Here is a 25317-nt window from a genome sequence, read left to right as displayed (position 1 = left end):
ATGAATAAAATACTTTTCCTCGAAAAGAAGTAATCTCTGCCATAGGTTGAAAGTGAAGATTTCACTCTACCTCTTGAAAGGATTTTACTACCAGGTGGTAGAAGTAGAAGGAGGAGAGAGGGGAAGAGAGAGAGAGATTTTTATTGCAGCAATGAAAAGAACAGAAAGAATAGAAGGTGATTACCTTTAGCTCCCAAACATTAAATGACGTTTGCTCAGGCATATGGATTCAATTTAAGCAATTAGTGGTGCTACATTCACAACCATAAAACCAGTTTCTACTGGAATGGCAAACCTCCAAAAATCCTACCCAACATTCTAATCCAGATACAGAGGCCCAGCTCTGATCATTTGAAAGTAAAATGAAGTATCAGAAGCTTAAAAAGATACTGGTGTGAATGTCAATGTACTTTGCATAAAGAGATACCCATTCCTACATCTATCCCTAAGTTGAGAAGCTCTAAGATGCCAATGATGGGCAGAAGGACTCTGAAAATGGAAGTCATTTCTTGCTTATTTAAAGTCTTGGTGTCTCTATCTTCCTTCAAAATAGTAGCCTGGACTTTGCCAGGAAAGGATTTGAGAGATCTTGACTCAAAATAGTAGACGTCTGCCACAGGCACAGAAGGTAAGGCATACTTGGTTCATCATAGGCTTGGTGACTGCATCTTAGCTTCCAGTGATTGGTGTTAAGATGGGCATATGGGCTCTTAAGATTCAAGAGTCCTGTGGAGGATTATCTGAGATTTTAGGAACAATTGAAGATTTCCCTTCTTTCCTGTCAGCAGGAGTGTGTGACGTTTGCTTGTATAGGAACCATATTGCAAACATGACACAACAGAACTTAAGCTAGAAATTACCCTGCTGGGACTGGAGGAAAGGGAACAGAATATGTAATAGCCTTGCTGGCCTTTGTTGTGAACCTTGGACTCTCAGCTCAAAAGTCCTTGATATGAAAGAAGAACTACTACTATTCATGAGTGATTCTCCAGCTTCCAAGGATGGAATCCCTACTTGACATGGGAGGAAGAACACCAGAAACAGCAAAAGGGATCCTGGTAAGGGAGAAAAAAGGTAACAGTGCCCCGAGTTAATCTAGACCTGAAGGGAAGAGGTGAGAGTCTGTGATGGCCTGTTTATAGTTAAGGGTTGAATCTGAAAAGGAGAACCTGCATTCTCAGGTAGGCCTAGGCAGGGAGTGGAGAAGGCTTAATAAGCCCTCTATGGTACTGCTTAGGCAGTGCACATCTCCTCATTCAAATCCATATCACGCTCCACAGGGCTTATACTTTATAGCTACAATATTCTTATTTCTTCCATGGGCCCATTAACCCAGTAGGCACTGGATAGCCCATGTCATATGCCCTGCATTTTGCTTTACTCTCAGTACCTCCTTTTGCCTGCCTTCTTATTGTTCTCCTGATAGGATAGCTTTGCTCTGTGCTTACTTTAGAAGCCTGCTCATATTGACATGAGAAACCAAATAAGGTCACTAATACAAATGCAAAAGAGGAGGCAGCCAGAAGGAAGCAATAATGAGGCAGGGTGGGTCCCTGTCATTCCAGCCTCTACTTCCAGGCTTGGGGGTCATCCTTGAAATGGGTCAGGACAAGTAGAAAAGAAGATGGTTCTGAGGCTGTTGACATATAGCTCTGGCAAGGTGTCCCAGTCCCTCGACAATGCTGGGCAGGAATACTTAAAAGGAAGCCAAAATAGGCATCACTTCATAATGGTGAAGTCTGTGAGGTAAATGGGAGGAAACGGTATGTTTTCTATATCAGCTACTGTCTAGGCCCATGTGGGTTGAGAATAAGGGAAGAGAATAAATGTCCATTTCTCTGTTTGGGGACCAGCTTTAAGTTCATCAGCTATGTCATTAAATCCTCTCCATTTTACTGGCAGCTCCCTGTGGGGAAGAGCTATGCTGCCTGGTACTCCTGCTTTGTTTCCCGTGCCCAGTGGGATGCACAACATGCTGTACAAGCTCAAAGAACAGTGGGTACAGATTAAGAGATGCAGGTTAGTGTTGGGGCAATACTTGCTGATGCGGCTGTTTGGACATCTCAAGGCTGCAGTTGCTGTCATTGTTATCACTGTTGTGATGACAGATGGAAAAGGACAATTCCCCTTGAACCCCTTACTCCTTAATCATTAAGCACTATTAGCATCTTCAGGCCAATGCTGGGACATGGTTTTCCTTGACCCCATTAACTTCACTCGTATACTATGATTCTTAATCCTCTTGCTGATTGACAGACCCACCACAGTCATTTCCAAGGACTTTGGGGAGAGGCTGGGATGGCAGCACATAGGGCATGCCTAGTACAATAAGGGTAGCACCAGAAACTACCCATCCTCCCCTGCAGACTGCTTCCTAGCCCCTAAGCAGCTTCTAAGGACTTAACTGCTTGATAATTCCCCCACTCCCTGAGGGGACACATGCTGCTGCTGGATGAAAAGACAGTTTCAGTGATTAAAGCCACAGCTGTCGTTTATAGCTAAGACTAGATTTCTGAAATTAATTTGCAAATGTTCCCACCCCTACCCCACCCCTTTCTGCTGCTTCTTGGTAAATTTGTTCCCTCCCCTGCCTGGGGGTGGGAAATGGGATTTGGGTAGCAATGCTCTCCATGAACCTAGCTATAGCTCAGCACCTCCAAGGCCAGCCTACCACCCACAGACTGAGCCAGAGTCTCCCCCACCACCACCCAGTTTAGCTCACCAAGGAACACAGACTAGGTAGGCTCTTCTAGAAGCCCATTTCTAGGCTCAGTAGGTATTTAGGGTCTGTCTCATGGGTACAAGCCAAGGCAACACATTGCCAATTCTTAACAGTATTTCCTAATGTGTATTTGGATCCCAGGGTACCAACAGAATACCTACATGATTCCAAATTCCACATACATCCCAGAATATCTATGCAACTCAAGCAGAGATGTTAAAAGATAGATCTACTTTCTTCTTGTTTTTATTTCTTTCAGTCCTCCTCTGTGGAACCACTAGGGGATTATCTGAGTAGAAGCTCAGGTAGAAGAATCATTCCCTTTTATAGTCAAACTGCTAGATTCTGAGTGTACTAAGAGAAAAACAAAAGGGAGGATAGGAGAAGGGACCAATGATCAGCCACCAAACTCCACCCCCAAGGAAACCACTTTAAATGTATATATAGTCTTCTTATGCACGCTGCTTCTAAAGGACAAAACATAATTTAGTCTACTGGTACATCGTACCCTCCTCTACACCACACACACCAATGTGGAGCCACTGTTCCAACCTTTTATTCTTAGAGCACTTGTCTGAAATGGCATATATCTTCAAATGTATTCCATTTTCTGTTTATCCCCACTAAACTTCAAGCTCCATGAAGGCCAAAGCTTTAACCTTGACTTTGTATGTGTGTGTGTGTGCCAATAAAAAGGACTGGAACAGAGAACGTGTGAATTATAATAAGTTATTAAAAATGTCCAAGTAAATGAATATATGTAGGACTCCAACATTTTTATTGTTAGGGCTGGGAGCTATGGTGTATTTTAAAGTGATGTCACTATGACTGCCAACCTCTCTGAGTTGTGGTAGTAAGGTTTAATAAAATAATGACAATATTATCAGGGTATCTAGCATATAGTGCATGATTTGTAAAACAGGGGATGGTGGTAAATATAATCAAAACATTATATGAATCTCAAAAGTATGAAAGAGCCAACAGAGAAGTTTAAAAATCAGATTTTGTAAGACTTTTGATAAAAACTGGGCATGGTCATGCTCTGAGCCTGTCTCTACCACCAGCTGTGAATTGTATATTTAATATATATTAAATATATAATATTTATAATATATAGTATATAAATTATATATATATATACATACAAAACATAAGGGAGCATGAAATAGAAGATAGTAGAGAAGTCATGGCTATAGCTTTCTGAAGGAATCATCTCACTTGGAAAGCAGTATGTGTTTTTAATGCCAAATGAAAGCAAGATACAGACAAAAAAAATGAAACAAATGGATTCATCAACTGAGAAGGAAGAATGCGTGTGTTAAGAGCAGAACAGAGCCAGCTTGAAAAAGCTTGAACAATGTACATTCTTCAAATTCTTGATAAAATCTCAAGTAGAAAAGAGGATTCTAGATCTGAAAAGCAAATTGGTATAGTCCAGTGATCTTCAATTTTCATAAAAATAAAAGAAAATGCCAGTCATACTCTGGTTCTGGAAGAATCCTTGAGATTGGATGCTTTACCTCACTGGCCTTCCTAATCTCCCTCATTTGGGTTTTGTGGAAACAGCTCTCAAATTCTGCTTCATTTTTTTCTTTTTTATCTCTAGATCCTGGAGCTGATGATTTTCTAAAACTATCACTTAGCAATAAGATGTCATCTCTTTGAGACATTCTAAAATAGTAGTTTACAACCATTCTCTGCACAAAAATCATAAGCCTTTGCTTATCTGCCCTGGGAGATATCTGTGAAGCCAGAAACCAAACTCCCATGAGTAAGAAAGTTATGTTAGAGCTGCAAAGTACAAGATGGGGTCACAGAGAAAACTTTAATATTCTCTGAAGCTCTTGTTAGAACAGTCTTGGACAGCTATTAATATGGACACATGTTGGAGGTTAGAAGAGAGAACCACTAACTTACCTTCTTTGATCCATCTATGAGAATCTGGTAGTTCACTGCTGGATGAATCCTCACTCCCCACATTTTTAAATTATAATCCCACATCATATGTATATGGCTTTTTGTTACTACCTATGATAGTGTAATATATTATCCTACTTTATCTTGTCTTGGTACCTACCACTATAGTGGACAAATTATATTTTCCCCCTCTGTACTTGTTACCTTCAGCTATAGTGGATATAGTATACTGTTCCACCTATCTTAGCTTTGTATCTTTCACTATATATAATGTATATAGTACATTATCCCTCCTGTCTTAACTCAATACCTTTCATTATAGTAGATAAAGCATATTATCACATGGCTTTGCTTGGTACTTGCAGCTACAGTGAATACAGTATATTATTCTACTTCATCTTAGCTTGTCCACTCTAATGGATACAGCATATTATCCCATCTGTCTTTGTTTAAAACCTTCATCTCTAGTGAATATCATGCATTAGCCCACTTTATCTTGGCTTGTTATATTCAACATATACTGTATATGGGCCTACCCATATACACTTAGTCATATTATTTTGCTTAATCAAGAGAATGTGGCCAGAAGTAGCAATGTATGCATTATTGACTACGAGATCAAAGGAATTTGATTCTTCTGTGTCCTCACTTGCATTCTTTCTTTGGGCCAAGAGTAGAATGTTCCTAGAGTGCCGTCCCATCTGAGGAAACTATGAAAACCACAGGACAGATCCAATACTAAACAGAAGCCTTGAGGCGTGTCCAGTCATTTTCCAGCCTGGAACAGAGCCACTCCAACTCATCCACAGATCTGTAGGTATAACACTTAAATACTGTTTGTTAGAGCCATTAACTTCTGGGATATGTTGTTGACAACTTTACTGAGGTAACAGCTGGAAAATACAGCTACTGTGAAGTCATTAAAAATCATGTTTTGAATATTTTTTTTTATTATTTGAGGCAAGTGTTGTTATGTGGTGCTAGATGAAAATCAGGCTATAATTGTGTGATTATATGATAATTTCTAAAAAAAAAGTTTAGAACTGGAAGAAAAAGGACTAAAATTACTTACAATAAGACAAAGACGTATATTTTAGACATATACATTGCCTCAAAAAAGAAAGAATAAGGCATATAAATATGCTAATAATGACCATTTATGGTTGCCATATTGATGTTGATTTTTAATTAATTTATCTTTGCCATTAAATAAATACTGGATTGCTTTTGGTTATATTAATACATTTCTCTACCGGCTACATTTTCTGCTGTGAACATACATTACTTTAACAATCATAAAAATCAATGTTTGTTTTTTAAAATGAAGATCCATGCCCTCTAATCTTGGCAATAAGCCACTAATGATAACTCTTTCTGAAGGTTCTCCCAATAGTGGTGAGCATGCCTAACAAAGCTATAATCGAGAGATTGGGTTATTGAATTGTCTTTTATGAAGACAGAGTAGCAGCCCTACCAAAATCAAGATTCATTACATCAGCTGTTCCATCAGAACCCTCAAGAATGCTGCTCTGTAGTTAAAGAAAATGGGAGAGGTCAAATATGTTAGTCACACAGGAAATAAGCTAAATGTGTTTGAATAGATCATAGTCAAGAAGAGATGGAAGGCCCAAGGACATACCTCTTTCCAATCACTCTACTATCATCCATTTCGATTTATATAAGGACAGTTCAGAAAACCCCACATTAGACAGACAGTAATTCCCTTGTGGCTGCCAAGTCATTTCTTCAAGTAGGAATTGCTAGTCCCCCATAGTGTATACTCTACACATGCTTGAGCCCCATCAGTTCCATTGTCATTTTCCCCTCTTGTCTATAATGTTTCCCCATTTAACATAGTTCAACAGGTAACAGCTGGAAAATACAGCTACTGTGAAGTCATTAAAAATCATGTTTTGAATATTTTATTTTTATTATTTGAGGCAAGTGTTGTTATGTGGTGCTAGATGAAAATCAGGCTATAATTGTGTGATTATATGATATATACATACAGGTTATACAATATGCATACAGAGGTCATGGGGCTCTGGTCTCTTCCTCTACTAGGCCATACTTATATAAATGACCATTAGGTACAAACTACTCTGTCCAACCATTCTGAATAAACACCAGCTAATTTCATTAAAATCTCTTTCAAAGTCAGACATTATAGCTGTATCAGGGAGAGAACATGAATATAAAAGAAAGGATTTGTGAAGGTTAATCATGGAGCAATAAAAAAGGGTGAAATAAAAAGTAGATGAGGAGAGAGAAGGGAAAAGATAGGAGGCTGGGGGTGGGGATGAATGGAGCAAGAAGTAGGAAGAGCAAAGGATATATCCATTAACCTCTTTGCACCTTCCTACATGCACATTCCTTGCTTCTCTTGATAAGGATAGAGATGCCTGTCTTGTATAGCAACATGACTTCTCCTATCTCCTTCTTTGTCTGCCTATCCATTTGTTTCCTGTAAGTAACATGCTACCTTGGTTCTGCCTATGATGCCAGGCTATAAGAATAGTTACTACAGGTCCAAACTGTTAAGGCCCTAGGCTAAGGTGTCTCCTTTAGGATTTGACCCTAGACACATCCCCATTTTTGCCCACCTGAAAATTCTATCATCTTATTGGAAGGAGGACTAGATATTCACCAGGCATTGAGTGTCTGTGAATGTATAGAATCATAAAACAAAATGTGAGCTTGAGTAAACTTTAGGATTATGCCCTTTAAATAGGACTTTCATTAATCCTGTCATTATTTTTCTTTACAAACAAGGTGGAAAACTTTTCCTGTCTTGGAAAGTAGGGACACATGCTTGTTCATAGTCTAGAGGAGGCAGACAAGGAAAAGAAACATTACACAGGATTATAAACAAAACACTGTGAGTGTAAGTATTCATGTATGTATAAGCATGTGCTCAATGCATGGTTATAGATATGAATTGGTCTATGTTACAGCCCCAAATAGATTATAACAGAGAGAAGTTTGCCCTCCTAGTATTTCTCTTCTCAACCAAATCTTATGTGTCCATAGACTTCTTCTCTTCTACTGAGAACCGTATTGATAGAAGTATATGCAACCCAGGAAACCAGGCCCTGTACCTCATCTGGGTAGCACAATAGGTGCTGGCTTGGGTCAAGGAGGAATGGTTGAGCTAGTCCCAAGGACAGAACAAGAAAGAGGCTGGCCTTACCACTTATCTGCTGTGATGTGATGTGATGTGATGTGATGTGATGTGATGTGATGTGATGTGATGTGATGTGATGTGATGTGATATGATGTGGGCACAGGGGTATCCCCCCACCCCAACCACCTGCAGAAGTTGGGAAACTTTCTCTGGGTCATGAAAGAAGGTGAACTTGGCCTGCCGCTGGATAGCTGCAGCACTCAGAAGAGCTAGTACTGCACCTCCTCTGGACAGCCCTGGTGGATGGGACACAGGTGAGTCAGCACCATAAGCAAGAACACAGGAGAGTTTAACCCACCACTCATGTGGTGTGAGGTGGCATGAGGGATGCTCTCCTATTCCCTGTCTCCAAGTATCCACCTATAGTAGTCAGGAGAGCTATCCCTGAGGTCATGAGAGCTAGAGAGCTGGCCTTGCCCCTTACTGGCTGTATTGCTCAGGAGAGAGGACCCTGTACCTTGCAACATAGTGGAGTTGGCCCTGATGATAAAGGCACTGGTGAGCCAGATCCAAGGATGTGATGGAGGGAGAGCTGTCCCAGTTCCTCACAGGCTGTAGCCCTTGGGAGAGTATGGGCAGCACAGTAAACCTGGATTTGGAGGCATGGGTGCTAGGGACATGAGAATAAGAGAGACAAGCCTGCCACCATGATGATGACAGCAGTAGGTAGCCTAGCAAGAGCAATACTGCAGAACTCACCCCGGTGATGCAGATATGGGAGAACTGGTGGGCTGACCAACTCAGCTACTACCCAGGCTCTAGATCCAAGGTTGTAAATTGGCCTACCCCAAATCTATATCATACGTATAAGGTTGAAACACATGAAAGGGCCAACTCTATTATCCCAATGCTGTGGCTCTTCATGACACAGGGCAAAAACGGAATAGCAGGTAGGAGTCCTGGTGAGGATCTAATACTGAAGTGTCACAGAAGTCAGACATCTTGGACGAGACCAATGATTCATTGCAATGAACATTTGCAAGTGAAGATGTTGAACAGAGAGATATACAATGGCACACACTGTGACATACTACAGGTTATGTGATGACATGTTTCCTATGCCTTTTGTTGCTGTTTTGTCGCTCATTTGTTTGTTTACATATGCATTTTATTGGGGGGGTGCAATAAGTATCACCAGTTCTTACAGCCTGTTCTCCCTCCTTTAAATACCAGATCAAAGAAAAATGCCTACGCTGAGCAAAATATGAAACGGAAAGAAAAGAAAAAAAAAATCCCTACTTTCAGTATCTGCTAACACAGTAACTATGGCAAGTTATTTAATCTTTCTCCTACTTGGTTTAATGTCTAAATATAGATGATGTTATGAATTTTATAAGCTTGTTCCAAAATGAAACAAGAGAAACTACTCCTCGCGTATGAAATAGTTACAAAGGCACAGGTATTGTGCTAAGACTTTTACATAATTATCTTTGTTAAGCCTCACAAACACCTGAGAAACATTTCAAGAGAACAGAAAACTAAGGCTCAGAGGGGTTACCAGCACACTTAGAACAGGTTGTCAATCAAATCTAGCTGTTTGCTTCTAATCTTGTACATCTTATGTTTCAAATTATACCCAGCATACAACACACATTTAATCAATATGAAGAGGTCTCTTTTTATATAATCTTAACTCTGAGTTTCAGTTGATTTGATGCATTCACTGCAACATCATACTCTCCTGCAGGTTAGTATTTTATGGGTTCCCTTTTCGGTGGCTATGATCGAGAACCTGTATTTTTAGCCTGCTTCTTTACATGGCTCTTTTCAAACAGATGAGGTGATAATAGAAAGCTTGGGTAATGAGATTCTCTAGGCCATAAGTTGCTTACCGTGACTTAATTGCCAACTTATTTGAAATAAATAAATAAACTATTACAAGTAAAAATTCACAAAGATCTATAATAAAGAGATTCTGAGCTTCACTATCTCAAGGTCTCATGATCAGCTGTGCAGGGAGACAAGCTGAAAGGCATAGCAAGCAGAGAACCTTCTGACATTGGTCTAGGATAGACAGCGCTGGACTAGGATTCAAAATGCTGACTTAGGAGTTCTTCCATGTCTATTTACTACCCAAGGGATGGCAAATCATATCATGTACTCCGACCTCACTGCTCCCTTTATAAATTGTGAGCACCAAAATAGCTGACTTCTTAATCCCCTACCTAGCTAGATCAGCTCTAGCATCCTGGGATTCTACACTAGCTGCTATTTGGCAAGACTATAATTTCCTCAGCCAGTGATATTCTAAGATGTTCCTACAGTACATCAGTGTTGCTTCCAAAATGTGTAAGTTAACTATATTCAATCTAGGATCGCATTGATAAATAAGATAGGTTACTTATTGTGGAACAAATACATGTTCTGGGGATAACTAATAAACAAATGTGAATCCTATAAGAAACAGAAATCCACTGTCCATACATGTAATGTCTAATACCCAACTTCCTTACTGCTCCAATAAATGCACTCCTATGGCATTGGCAGTTATGGCTTGCTTCCCAAACGTCCTTAAACAAGAAGGTGTTCTCTATTTCAGTGAACACATGGCTTCCTCCTGTATCCTGTGACTCTATTTAGTGACTACTGGACTGTTAAGGAACACAAAATTACAACAAGTAAATATTAGTTATGAAAACTAGTGAATCTTATCGTAAGAATAACTGAAAATTCTTGTGGAAAAATAGTAGTTGTCTTTAACCATCTGCAGGTTGAACAGTTGTCCTTTAAAAAGGACTCACAGTTGACTGGCTCTTCCATCTCTAGTGTTCACGCCAGAAGAAGCATCTAGACTCTGTTATGCTCCTTTTGGCTTGTCTTTTGTTGCTGTTCTTATTTTTTGTTTTGTTTTGAGACAAGTTATTGCAATATCAATAAGTCTGAACTTGAACTCCGTATTTATCCTTGAACTCCTGGTCTTATAGTCTTAGCCTCCTGAGAGTGATGCTTGAAGATGTATTCCATCATGCCAATCAATGAATAAACCAATGCTTATTCACAGGATATGCCTTAATATGGGTTCCAGAGCCTGAATCAAGATCAATAGAAAGACATTAGAAAAACAGAGACGTTTTAGACTTTTGTAATTAAATATGCTTACCCCTCAGTGAAGAAGAAGAAGAAGAAGAAGAAGAAAAGAGGAGTAGGAGATGGAGAACAGAGACTTCAGTTCATATAATATGGATTTTTTTTATTTTTGCCATAAATGGACACGCTGCTCCATGAAGGGGCAAGCTCCCTTTTTTTTGTACAGACAAGAAGGGAATGTTGATCATAAAAGTGCAGCCTCGGGACTGAAAGAACCAGAACACCTGTTGAACTGTCTTCTAACTGGGTGGTCTTAATTCATTTATCCTCAGGCAAGATCCTTGATCCCAATTCCTCAGATATGAATTAAGAATGGAAACAGCCTTTATCTTCTATGGCTATAGAATGACTATTACAATTAAATTGTAATAATTAAGCTGCCCATTTCAAGTCTTTATCACAGCTCATAAAACATTTAGGGGTTTTTCCCCCAAGAAGAAATATATGGCACACATATTGATTTAGGCTCCAAAACTTTGGAGATCCTTATTATCATAAAAATATTCTCCTATAAAACTCCTATTTCCTATAGGCAAAAAAGTTGATATATCCAGAAATCTAATCTCTTGCACAGCTATCACAATTGTCATATAGTTTTCCTGTATTAGTTAGGGTTTCTATTGCTGCAACAAAATAGTATGACCCAAAAGCAAGTTGGGGAGGAAAGGGTTTATTTAGCTTACACTTCCATATTTTTATTCATCATTAAAGGAAGTCAGGACAGGAACTCAAACAGGGTAGGAACCTGGAGGCAGTAGTTGATGCAGAGGCCTTAGAGAGGTGCTACTTACTGGCTTGGTCTCCATTGCTTTCTCAGACTGCTTTCATATAGAACTGAGGATGACCAGGCCAGGGATCATGTGATCTATAAGGGACTAGACCCTCCCTCATCAATTACTGATTAAGAAAATGCTTACAGCTAGACCCTATGGCACTAGCATCTCAATTGGGTTTCCCTCCTTTCAAATTACTCTAGTTCACGTGTCAAGTTGACATATGATTAGCCAGCACATTCTTCCTCGGTTTTATTTCCAACATAGTCTTGACTTTGTAGATTTCTACCAGAAGTGATTCTGTCTTATAGTGCCTACAATGCTGGCTTCTTAGAGGTGAGGGTGGGGGAAGGTATTTCAGATGTAGCAATGGGAAAAAAGAAAGCAGAGAGAGCTGGGTAAAGATTATGGCTTTGAGCATCACCCTGCCATCATGGGCGTAGTGACATTAAGGATCAAATACTATCTTCGGACCCAGAAAGGATGTCTTAGGGGTGTAAAGAATTCAACTAAAAAAGTCAGAGCCGTTATCTTTCTTTTACAACATTGAAGATGGAGATAAAGAATGTGCCAGCCTTAGCTGGTGCCAGTATGTGGCCATGGAGCAACTACAAGAAAATAATATTCAAATACCAGCAGGCCACAGCAGGAAGTTTCAGACAAGGGGCCTGTGGAGAAGATTAAAATCTGAAAGGCAGAGGACTTACTTTCCCTGGGGGAACAAAGAAGGGGTGGGGGCATGCTAATCCTCCAGTTCCATAAGGTTTCTGATTTACTAGCCTCTTAGAAAGCTCTGTTGGGGATTGTCATTTTGATGGGAAGGCCTTGCTGTAAAGGTTAAACATGCTAAGAAGCGTGAAATGGTCTTCTCCAAGAAAGATAGCATCGCCTTGCCAGGGAAATAGCTGTCCAACAGCCCACAGAAGGGGGTCTTTCAAGAGTCATTCATACCCAGGATTTTCAACCCTGACTCCCACATGCATTTGTTACTCCAAAATACTCTCTGCTGGACTGCGTTTATCATTTGTGGAGTGCAAAAGGATAAGAGATAAAAAAGGAAAAGAAACATGTTACACATCCCTTCCCTTCATACAGCTTCTCTCTAAGTCAGTTGCCAATGTTTCAGATAAATATTACCAAGGAAAATGAATTACTGGAGACTAGTTGAACAGCATTATAACGCCACATTCTATTGCTCACTAAACAATTGTGGGAAAACAAACGTGTATCTTCACAGAATAGTCACAGACATTGCTTCGGAATATTTAACTCGAGGAAAATCAAAATGCAGATTCAAGATGATTTTACACTATTATTTGGGCCACCCAGTTCCTACCTGGAGAACACGGGAACTCATTGAAACTGGGAATAGGAGTGATAGATTTAACCACACCCTTGTCCTACTGACAAGATACATCATTTTGGCATCATTTATATTCTACTGAGTTTTCTTTGGTCCAACCCAGTTTTACATTTGGGATTTGTGGTATCTTAACCATAAGGATTTCATGTCCACTCTTACTTCCCCCTTAGCTTCACATTGTGTTAAAACAGGACTTACAATAAAATAAAAGAGAACTGTCTCATACATGAAAGGAAAAACTATACACACATGTATTATGCACATATGTAGACACACTCCTTAGACTTACCATCAATGCTGTAAAGTATGGAGAGAACAGAAGGGGACAATACTAAAACTGAGACTTGTCACCCTTCAGGAACTGACTTCTTGGTTTATCTTAAATCCGTATACTTTTGCAAGATGGCTAGAGACAAAGTGCAGCTAATTTTTCTACCATGTATATACCAAAGCTATATTGAGCTTGCTACAATTGTAACAGATCCCTAACACTTATCTTTATGCCACCCTTAGGCTACTTGGAATGTAGACAAGAACATTCTAGTGTCCTGTTGTGGTTTCCTCTTCCTGCTTTTAAGCTCTGGTCAGTATCATATACTGAATAGAAAACTAGAAAATACTCACTACCTCCAGAATGCATTTTTCATATTGTCAATTTACTAAACTTCTGGTTCAGAGGGGGCCACTCCATGCCCTTTGTATAACAGAGGCCCTCAGCAAGACAATGAAAGAGTCACTGCCATTGTTTTAAGTGTAGTTATGAAAATTGAAGCTTACTATGGTACTGAAACAGATGCCAGTGAGACTCCTTGCTCTATTCCCTTAGTGGTGGCCTTGTTTATCCTTAGATATCCTCCCAAGATCTTTACTTATTCGAAATACCATGTGAAACAATGGTCTCTGAAAGCCACACCCTTGCTTTCATCCATGACCACCTTTCAGCTATGTGCCATCACTAAATTCCATTGATGTCGCTCCTTCAACCTGTGTTAGGTATGTATCCAAAATCAGTTTCCATTCTCCCTACCTTAGTTCTATCTCTTATGTCATTCGGTTCCAATGTGGCATGCACCTGTGTGTATGGATCTGGTAGCCATTTGTGTATTTTGCCCCTTCTGCTTGTAGTAATATTTTTCCATCCCTGGGAGGTAAATTTCTCATTTCTGCAACCAAACCTCAGCTCTAGTGTCATGTCTTCAATGCTGCCTGCAGAGTCTCTCTCTCTCTCTCTCCCTCTCCCTCTCCCTCTCCCTCTCCCTCTCCCTCTCCCTCTCCCTCTCCCTCTCCCTCTCCCTCTCCCTCTCCCTCTCCCTCTCCCTCTCCCTCTCCCTCTCCCCCTCTCCCTCTCCCTCTCCCTCTCCCTCTCCCTCTCCCTCTCCCTCTCCCTCTCCCTCTCTCTCTCTCTCTCTCTCTCTCTCTCTCTCTCTCTCTTTCTCTCTCTCTGCATTTGAATACTACCTTTCTTGGACATCAGACCATCATAATCTGTTTATGAGAAGAATCATAATCTACCTCATATTAAACACGCTAGCTGGCACATAGGGCCTACTCAGTACTTTGGAACGAATTGGACCTTAATTTCATCAACTAGAGAGTGGTAATAATAATAATACATCATCTGCAGAACGGATGTAAGTGTGAAATGGCCCAGTGTATATTAAGAGCCTAACATAGAGCAGATGCATAATTCCTTTAAATGAAAAGTCGTTCTCTTAACTTCCCTTTTCATTGGAACTGGAGCAAAGAAGGATTTGACTGTCTGTGAAAGGAACCATGAAGCCAGCGGTGATAGAGCAGCCTGCAATGGTCCCCTTGTGCTGTGTTTTGAAGCACTTGTTCCTCATAATTCAACAGCAGCTCGATTTATTGTACTATAATAGGCAGATGTCTGCTGGCAGTTAAGCCACTTTTAGCAAACACAATGACAAAGATACTGAGCAGGGATGTAAATGGCCACCATGTCCCTGCTTTGAGGACACTGCAGCCACTGTAGGTATAAATAAGCAACTTTCGTGCACTGCACAAAAACATTGATTGAACCTCGTATTTCTCTGGATGGATGCAGGTATATGGTTGACTCTTTTAAAGGTCTCCAGTGTCCCTATCTAGTAATTTTAGACTAACAAAACCATAATCTCTTCTTTGTAACAAGAGGAACACAACAAGCAGAGTACTTCAGACCCCAACCAAGCAGAATAGGACATTGTTCATTCATGAACCATTATACATCTTCACAAGATCCCATGATGTTGGTCATGGGGAAGTAACACTTGAAGAACTGAAGGATATACAAGAGGCTAAATGTGAGGCCTGTGCTGGATGTCCCCAGAGATTCCTTATATTATATAGCAATCATGCATAAGAATGGGGTTTTGATTGATGTCAATGAACTGCATAATTCATAGGAAACCCACTATTCAGATACACATCATTATCTATCTAAAGATCACAAATAGTAAACCAAAATAAGGAATGTCTTTTAATTCTCTGAAGAAATTCCAAGCTATATGTATTAAACTATCAGTTAAATCTTTTATATCATGAACCTGAAGTACATTCCATACAATAAAACATCCAACTTTCTTGAGCAAATGCATTAGAAAAGTCAAAATTCCATTGGATTGCTAATATAATTAAAGTCAGCATCCTGACCAAGAGAGATTTGCAGACTGTAAGAAACTGGGACTCGAAGTCCCTTTCTGCCCTTCGTTCATTCACCTTTATTCCTCATTTTGGAAACAGAGGAGTCACTGCCAAGCTGATGACATTTGAGAATCACAGAGTGTTTGAGTGGAAGGGCCCTAAGAGAGCATGAAACCCAATTGCTTCATTTTATTCTTAAAGAAAAGAGAGGCCAGAAGATCCAAATAACTACCTCAAGGTCATCTATCTAAATAAAGGATCTGGATATCCCGGGAGCTAGGGAGCACAGTTACACTGCAGACGCTCTCCTCTGTGCCATGGAGACGAGTGGAAACAACCAGTACAGTTGTACTTGACCTTGGAGTCCAGAGCTGCCGTTGCCTCCCACACTAGTGAGTTATTCCAACAAGAACACGTGATTAAGTGCTATGCCGTGTTGTCACATCTTACTTTGTAATTGCTATGTCTTTCTATTCCAATGATTACCCACCTAAACTACCATACTCTGTAGATGACATTAAAGCACAAAGATATGTCCCCATTCTCTATGGTGCATTGTATGCTCATGGAGTACACAGCGTATGTCCTTTACTACTCTGTCTTTAGGACCCCACTGCCCTAATTTGATGTGGAAAGAATATGGAAATCTGTTTACTGAATCACTGCCCCAATGTTAGGCTTTAATAACAAGCATCATAGTTTGATTTCTTACAGTTTTATAGAAACAAGACTTCTGATTCTAAAGGTACTGATGGAAGAAATGTGTTGAATGTGAAGAGAATTTTCCTGCAATTCTGTTGTGGATTTGTCTAACGCTTGTTATTATTTTAATTGGGTTTCTAAAATTGTGTGAGAATTAGTATGTAAGATGCTGAGGGTCCCTGCCTCCAGTTGGTTCTGACTGGTAAATAAAGTGGCCATCTGCCAGTGGCTGGGCAGAGAGACAGAGGTGGGACTTTAGAATTCACAGGCAAGGGGACTGAGAAAGGAAAAGAGTTAGGACCAGACCTGAGAGGTACAGAAAAGAGAGCACAGCGGTCATGTAAGAGCCAGGGGAGAGTTGGCTTCCTCAACCCTGCTTTGGGTCTAGGACAGCAAAGATGGAATATAGATTTAAATAAGTAATAACTCAGGAGAATCGGGGGAGAGGTGCTAGTCACATGGAGGTTTGAGAGTGGCCCAGCCATTGAGACATAATAAAATAGAAGACATACTATATTATATAATATTATATTAAGACATAATAAAATAGATGGCTGCATGTATGTGTTTCATTTGAAAACCCAGAACAGTAGGGAGGAATGCACTGCCACCATTGCTTGGGTGATTTGAATAGAGATTAATTGCCTACTGCAACACAATACTTTATAGATGTCACATAGCAAATATGAACTCTTCATTTTCATGTTCTACTTGCTATCTAGTTATCTAAAAAAAAAATCAGTGTTAAGTCTAGCATTGTCAAAGAAGAGAAGTGGACAGATGCAAGATGCTTTCATACAAAGACGACCAGGACTTAGTTCTTAGAACAAAAAATGCCCATGGACAGTAATAATGCCGTTTACTAAGATGGGAGAAACAGAAAGTAAGATCACTTTGATATAGGGAGGAAGGCCTGCCTGCATCAATGGTTGTTCAATGATATGAGCGTCTTAATTCTTAAAACTGAGATGCAAAGAAAAAAATGGGGATTTAGAACTTTGGGTTTCCAGGGAGATTCCAAAGCTTGAGATCCCAAGGGAGCAGCACTGGTACAAAGATGATCTTTAATACAGTGGCAATAAAGAGGGCATGCAAACAAGGACCCAAACAGATCTAAGGTGATAACTGAGAACCACACAGCAGGAATATGTTTATAGCACAGTGCTAGAGATTATGGGCACATAGCATATTTCATGGACTTTTTTCTTACTGATCTTGGAATCCAGAGTTTTGAATATGTGAGGAGAAAAGGCTAGTTTGTTGTGTTGTGAAAAGGAGTGGAACAGGGGTGAGTAACCATCAATTCTAATTATTCATTAGCTCCAATTTAGAGTAATATCAACTTCTCTCAGCTTCTCCTCCTTCCAAAAATGAGAATAAGCCACACGAGACCCAAGGTAGTCTACTAGCGATATTGCTTCTGATGTCCTGATTCCCACATAATGTATATGTGACAATCACATAACAGAGTCCACACTCTCTGGTGCTAGTGACTCTGCCTTCCCAGGCAGAATCTACTGCTGGGATTGCTGTTGTTACCGTCATTTAAAAGCTCATGGCCAACCCAAAGAGTTGACTGAAAATGAAGCCTTCAATAAACATGGGGAATATATACTGATCCCATCCTTCCCTGCTGGAACAAGACAAATAAGATAACTTTATCTTTAGTCTTGTTTTTTTCACATATATAAAAAATAGAAACAAAATCCCAGCTCAGAATCACTTGATTTCCATGAGTACAGTTAATGTTTTATTACAGCACTCATCAGGAATAGCCAAAATAAGGCAAGACAAAAAAATCTGAAACAGTTTCATATGGTTGAGGGTCTACAACAATCTATGGCCTTATGAGTCAAGGTTTTCTGCCTTTAACCATAAAAGAATGAACACAAGGGGAATAGGTCCATAACATTCTATTAACTTACATATGGATAAATATATGTGACTTATATATATGTGCACACATGTGTACATGAGTATGTATAAATATAAAATAATTATGAAGATATATTTTAGGTTTCAATATGATATTCATTGGGAGAAGGAGAACACACAGTATTCTTAAAGCATGATTATCTCTGTACGTAAGAATAGCCAAACTCTAAAAATATTTAAAAAGACTAGCTAAAACTGTTTTAATGGTTAGTTAATTGTGTTCAAACATTGAATGAATTTTTTCTTGATTCTTGGCACTTTCTTGTATTTTTAAAGAAGTATTTAATGTGTATCCAATTATTTTATAGCAACGGTTCTCAACCTTCCTAATGCTGTGACCCTTTAATACACTTCATGTTGTAGTGGCCCCTACCATAAAATTATTTTGTTACTGTTCCATAACTGTGATTTTGGTATGGTTGTGAACCATAATGTAAATGTCCACTATGCTGGACATCTGATATGTTACCTCCAATAAAGTCTTGAACCTCAAGTTTAGAACCACTCCTTTATAGCATGTATTCCTTTTCAGGATAGCAAAGTTCAAAGCTTAAAAGAATCAACAATTACTTCTGTCATTTGTTGTATCTTCTATATACCTTAATTAAAGAGGGATTTAAAATTAAAGAAGCACTTCCTTTAAATATATATATCAGTTTATGATGAGAAAAATCTAATCTATTCTCCCAATTAGGTGGGAGGCTTGAGCTTCTCATTTGTCTGAAGGACTAAAAATTTGAACCTCATCTTCCCTCTCAGGGATTGTTTTAATATACCATAAACATTGCCCTAAGTGAACATGATTGACTTAAGAAGGCCCATGATTCTTCAAAACACTGTCCTAGTGGGGACAGGATATGGAAGATCTTGTATGTAGTGTTTCCTCAGTCACAAGACCTGCTCTCCTTAGGAGACAAACCCTCAGTGAGAGAAAATGTGAAAGTACATTCGTGTGGCAGCCTCTTTGCCTAACAACTAAAAGTGCCTGTTATCACCAACCTCTTAACTTTAAAAAGTCAGGAAGTCAGTGAGATGATTTGACCTCACAAGCTTCTGTTCTTGAGGGGTCACTATCACAGATATATGTGGGTGATGTGCCGTGTCTGTTCCGGGTACTGCCTAACTGGATAGAGCAGATCACGAGGGGCACAAACAAATACAACAATCTGAAATGGAGCTATTCTCATTTGTGCAAAATGCAAACTGAATCAAAATTTTCAGAACCCAGAGGTCAGAGGATCTCAATCACATTGATCTGGGGTCCCTAGAGATGCTCTGCTTTCTTCTCTAAGATCACCATTGATGGACAGGTTTTTGGGTTTTTTTTTTTGTTACATAATTATATGTGAAATTCCACTTCCTTAATGTCATAGTTAGTTCTGGAAATTTCTCCCACAAAAAGCAAAATACTTAGGCAGTAAGTATAAATGTTCATTTCATAGACACGGAACTGAGACATAGACTGAGGGCCTCTATGTCTTGCTAATTAGTATCAGAACCAACACAGGATTCCAGGTCTGTCTGACTCTAAAACACTCACAAGGTCATTTTGCCTCCAGGCACTGGACCATAGCTTATTTTCTTGACAGAAGTATGAACTTTCTTTCTAAATCAATCCCACATATATTTATACAAAGCTATTTAAAGACAAATGGACAATGGACTCAAATTTAGCTTGACCATCCACTAAGAAATTAAAATCTCAGAATTTCTTCACCAGAATACTCAGCAACTGAACTAACAGGTTAGCCACAGTGGGAAGAAGACTGTCTTATGTCTATTAAGGTCAATAGCTTGCCGAGACAGGAAATCTTGAGGACAGAATAGGACAGATTCAATGGTAATTTTATCCACTGTAAGGCATTATAGGGACCAGCAAGATGGCTCACTGGGTAAAAGCAATGATGACCAAAGTTCAATGCTCAGAAACCACACGGGAAGGAGATAGTCAATTCCCACAAAGTGTCCTCAGACTTCCATGTTCTTGCATGTGCCTGAGGCCACACATATACACAAACACACTAAAGAATGTTTTTCAAAGGTATTATGGGATGCATAGGAAAACAGGTGGTATTCCAAATTTTTAATTTAACTGATTACAGTTAAGTAGTTACTAAAAGCTTGTGCTTTTAGGTTGCAGAGATGGCTCCTACCTTACTGTGAATAGGACACCCAAAGGGCTAACAATAAAAATGATAATCGATATCACCATCTATATATTTTAATATATTGTTAAGCCTTGTTGAAAAAAATGCTAAGTATCAAGTCATCTTTCAGAAGTATTTAAAGTTTCTTCTCTCTGCAGGAAAGAAGAAATGTTTCACAAAGGTTAGAGACAAAGGTGATCTGATGTAACTAAGTAGAAAGCTACTCAGGAAAATTTACCTTAGTCTCTGTGATGGTTTGTATATCCTTGGACCAGGGAGTGGCACCATCTGAAAGTGTGGCCTTGTTGGAATAGGTGTGACCTGGTTGGAATGGGTGTGTCACTGTGGGTGTGGGTATAAGATCCTCACCCTAGTTGCCTGGAAGTCAGTCTTCCACTAGCAGCCTTTGGATGAAGACATAGAACTCTCAGTTCCTCCTGCACCATGTCTGCCTGGATACTGCCATACTCCCACCTTGATGATAATGGACTGAACCTCGGAACTTGTAAGCCAGCCCCAATTAAATGTTGTTTTTTATAAGACTTGCCTTGGTCATGGTGTCTGTTCACAGCAGTAATACCCTAAGACAGTCTCCATCCTTACATACTGCCTAGTTCTCTTGCTTTATCCTTTTTGGGGGGGAGGTAGGGAGGGTGGGGAGAGGATCGGAGGACAACTTTGATGTAGTATTTGCCATTAGACCAACTTTACTTGGATGGTTGGAAATTTTCATCTAGTGCCACTCCTAGCCATGCCCATCTCTGAACTGAAGTTTTCACCATTATACTCACTTTCTTTGATTTCATTCACGTTGGCTCCTACTAATAGTAACATTCCTATTGTGAGATAATTGATCTAAGTGAGTCAAGGCAGTTATTTTAGGCTCAGGGGCATAGCTTCTTGGGAATTTTCTTAGTCTTATTATGGTTGGTACAAATGACTAATTTTAGGCATAACATTAGAACTTCCAGGAAAAAATAGAGGAAGGAGATGATAAAATAAAATTAGAGCAATAATTAGAGAGAGTTCAGTGATCAGGCTGATATTCTGTCACATGGGGCAACTAGTCCTTAAGCCAAAGGGGCAAATGTTCCTGCCCAAGGACACCATGTAACTCTTCCTTCACTGTTACTCTGCAGGAATGCCTAAAGGTTCTCGATATCAGAAATGGAAAACGTTTTGTTAGAAATAAGAATAAGAAAATCCAAAAAACTTTCAATCTCCTTTCACCCACTCCATCATATAAAAGTGGCCAGTCCACCTATTTGCTCTACACCTTTCCATAGGATATGGCCATGTTCATAACACCTACCACCCATGTCTGACATGACCCTTTGCTTCTTTTAGATAACTATGCACTAGTCCCCTGACCCAAAGCAGGAGCTGTGCCAGATACTTGCTTGTTGCTTTTATTGGTCATGGTGTTTAGTAGGTTTTGGGTCGCCAAAAATATATATAAAACTGAAGAAAAAATACTCAAAGCTCTCCATTGAGGAAGCAGTTTCAATGCAGGAAAACCATGTCATTGGGCAGCTCTATTGCATTCAGTAACAGTGCGGTCCTCGCATTTTTCCAGTCCAATGATTCATGCTGAACACAGTGTCAGGAACAATACAGGGGCAAAAAACAATTAGTGGGGGAATAAAACAATCCATTGAACCGTCTGGGACTTGAGCGATATATAGATCAAATGTCTTACATTTGCTAAGCTGCCTCTCATTTGGCTAGAATGGATGGCTCTTGGCTGCGCTGTACCAAGAATAATTGTCCCTCATATATCCCCAATCAGCTGCCTTTTAATGACTAGTCAAAAATGACAATGTAAAAGATGCAGTGACTTTCACTGTACTTGACCAGATCTGGACCAACTCCCATTGATTTGCCCTTGGAATAGCTGAGCTCATAAACACCTTGCACAGCTGGCTCCAGTCACTGCTGCCTGGCTCTAACACCTCAAGGCCCGGGAGTTACAAGAGGAAGAGGTGAGAGGTCTGAGGTAAACTTTTGCTCATAGATTGCTTTTATAGACAGTGTAATATCCTCAATACCTTTGGCTTACAGCAAATCAGTCTCTTCCATCCCAGAAATCAAATGACCTTTCCATCTCTCCAAACCAGCACCAGGGTAGGCTACCCTACAAAGACATTTGGAAAGAGTCCAGGCTCTTGACAGACTTAGCAACCCCATGTGGCCTATTTCTATTCCAGATGGCTGCCTCCTCATCTTAGCTCATATTGTGGTGGTTGCTGCTTTGGAAACACAGTGGATTTGAATTTAAATTTAAATTTCAAAGCTACAAGGAAGTGTTCCCTTTCTCCTTCACCCTAATATCCCGTGTCTTGGTTTTGGTATGATTTTAGGGAAGACTTGAAGTTCTCTTGAAATATGGGTTGCTGAAATGTGGAGTATACATAGTACATAGTAAGGATTGGTCTATAATTAGTTGTTAGTATTCACATCATCAAAGAAAAGATACTGAGAACCAAGGGAACCTAGGAATGCTTACTATTCTCGGGAAGCAACATTGAGAACTTCACAAAAACAGTCTTTGAAAACAACTGGTCAGCACCACTCCAGCCTTGTCCAGTGTCTCTGCCATCACCATAGTTTCAATTTCCAGAGCTTCCAACTGCTGGTGACCTTCAGCACTGAAGCCTTGCAGGTATGTCTTCAAGACATTCCCTCTTTCTCCAGCCCTCTACATCCTTCTCTGTCCTCTGGCAGAATATATGTTGCTGTATTCTTTTGCAAAATCCTGTACTCCTTAGCCAAATAAATGATAAACCCCCAAAGAATAAGAAATATGTCTACTGCAGATACTATATCCTATCTTCAAAGCTGCAGAACTGAGGTACTCAAAAAATTATTAATCATGTAGAGTGACCTTTCGTAGAAAGGACTGTAATCCATGACGAACATACGACAGAGCAAGCTGCCATCTAGATGTGGCTTGCAACAAGAATCTTCTTGTCTTAATGTTGTCTTTATGTTCACTTCCACCTCCATATCTCCTTTTTTTTGTTTTGTTTTTTGTTTTGTTTTGTTTTGTTTTGTTTTTTGCACAAACTGGAAGTTAAATGCCAATGTAAAAATGCATAAGCTGTGCTTAGAGAGGAGACCTGTGGCCTTTTCTGTAGGGTCAGCTTTCTCATCTAGAGAAAGCTTTCATGCCCTCATTCCATTCTAACTTTGTTTAGAAGAAATCAAATCATCCGGCCTCTTTCTTCCTCTGTCCTGGTCTCACATCTGCCCCTTAGCACACACTACCCTTCTGGTTTAGATCACACTCCTTCCAATCACCCTTCTGCCACACGAATGCCCCACTCATGCTCATATCTTCTTTTTTACTGCTTCTTTGGAGAAATGCCATCTAAACCCCTGCAGTAGGCTGGCTTTCCTTGCTCCTCTGTACCTTCCTCTTGATGATGTTGACCCTAATAACTAACCGTAGAGCAATCACTAACATGTATTAAATGCTCTTCACGCTCCAGGAAGCCATTAAGTCAATCACCGTCAGCATCGGATGAGATAGGTTCTTGGTTGCCTGTCTTTTACAAATGAGTGAATCAAGTCTCAGACACTCGTTGTCTTGGAGAAGCTCATATGACAATGTGAGGGCCCAAATTTTCACCTTAGGTGGCTCCAGAGATCATGTTCATAACCACGCCATCACTCAGCCTCGAATAAAACGCACTGTTTGTAAGGAGTTATTTCATCCCAACAGCCAGGCAGCTCCATGACAGTAGAGACAGACACACTTTGTTTAATATGGTGCTTTTGGAGATCAACCCAAGAGTCAGCCAGCAAGAAGCACCAAGGAAGTGTGACTTCAAGGACTCAAGGAAACACCCAGTTGGTTTTTTTTTCTAGAACCTTCACTATCCATAGAAGATATTTAAGTGTAATGTGATCCATGGGTATGCGTACTATAAAGCTCTCCTTTCTACCATCTAACTGACTAAACAAATTTAACCATTCACAACTAGAAAGGATGAGTTCCAGAAATCACAGAACTCAATACTACTGTTTGGAAGCAGAAACTCACAGGGTGAGCAAAGATGACCCTCGAACCATGTATCACTCCACTCAGACCCAGAAATACTACGCACCTCTTTCGCAGGTTCTCCCCCAGTAGCCGGTGCCAGTGCAGTCGCAGATGAAGCGGTTCCAGCCGTCCTTGCACACCGCGTTGTTCTTGCAGGGGTAGCTGTCACACTGCTTGGCGCTCATGCGTGAACAGGAGGACTTGACGCCTGCTGCGTTCTGCATCTCCGCCAGCTGCCGGATGTTCTTGCTGCGACCATCGATGAACAGGTCGCGGATGCAGCCCACGTAACCGTAGTTGAGCATGGCGGTCCAGAGCTCCGTGGGGAGAATGAGGCCAGCTCGGTTCTCTGGCAGCCCGCCCAGATACATGTCCCCCTCCAGGTCGAGAATTTCACTCTCCCCACTGGCGGTGAATGGCGTGCGCCTGCTGTTCACAGATATGGTACCTGGAGTGGGAGACAGACACAACATGATTTAAGGATCTTCCTACATTTCAGGTGAGACTCTGACGGGTGAGCGGGGAGATCAGCTTTTCCTTGTCAGGAGACAACACTGCAGCCAGGGAGAGAGAATGACTACAAGCTGCTAGGAAGGACCATTTGGTGCCAATCTCTGAAGCTACGGCCGCTTGGGCCATCAAAGGATTAAGAAAGAAACCCAGTGACTAACCCCAGTACATCTCTTCTCTCCATAATCATATCCGCTGAGAGATAAGATACAAAATACGGCATGAGGAGGTTAAATCCCAGCTCTGCCAACTGCCAGCTTCACAGTCTTCAAGAGCAGATTTCACCTTT

The 25317-nt window shown here is 40.3% G+C and overlaps 1 protein-coding gene across 18 annotated transcripts in view; it reads right to left on the bottom strand.

The window, feature by feature from the left end:
* Nrxn3 (neurexin 3) overlaps window positions 1-25317 on the bottom strand; it is a 1606331-nt gene that overhangs the window by 1042443 nt on the left and 538571 nt on the right. For all 18 annotated transcript variants that reach the window (XR_015045250.1, XM_085830590.1, XM_029484639.2 and 15 more), the window contains one exon: window positions 24583-24966. Coding sequence is in view for 17 of the 18 variants with exons in the window: in XM_085830590.1 (XP_085686716.1) it covers window positions 24583-24966 (384 nt within the window). In the remaining variant the exon portion in view is untranslated. The remainder of the gene's footprint in view (window positions 1-24582; window positions 24967-25317) is intronic.

This window comes from Mus caroli, unplaced genomic scaffold (genome assembly GCF_978045245.1).
Source record: "Mus caroli unplaced genomic scaffold, Mus_caroli_1 scaffold_14, whole genome shotgun sequence".
Taxonomy (NCBI): domain Eukaryota; kingdom Metazoa; phylum Chordata; class Mammalia; order Rodentia; family Muridae; genus Mus; species Mus caroli.
Note: the sequence above shows the minus strand (reverse complement) of the source record. Positions and strands in the feature narration are given on the sequence as shown.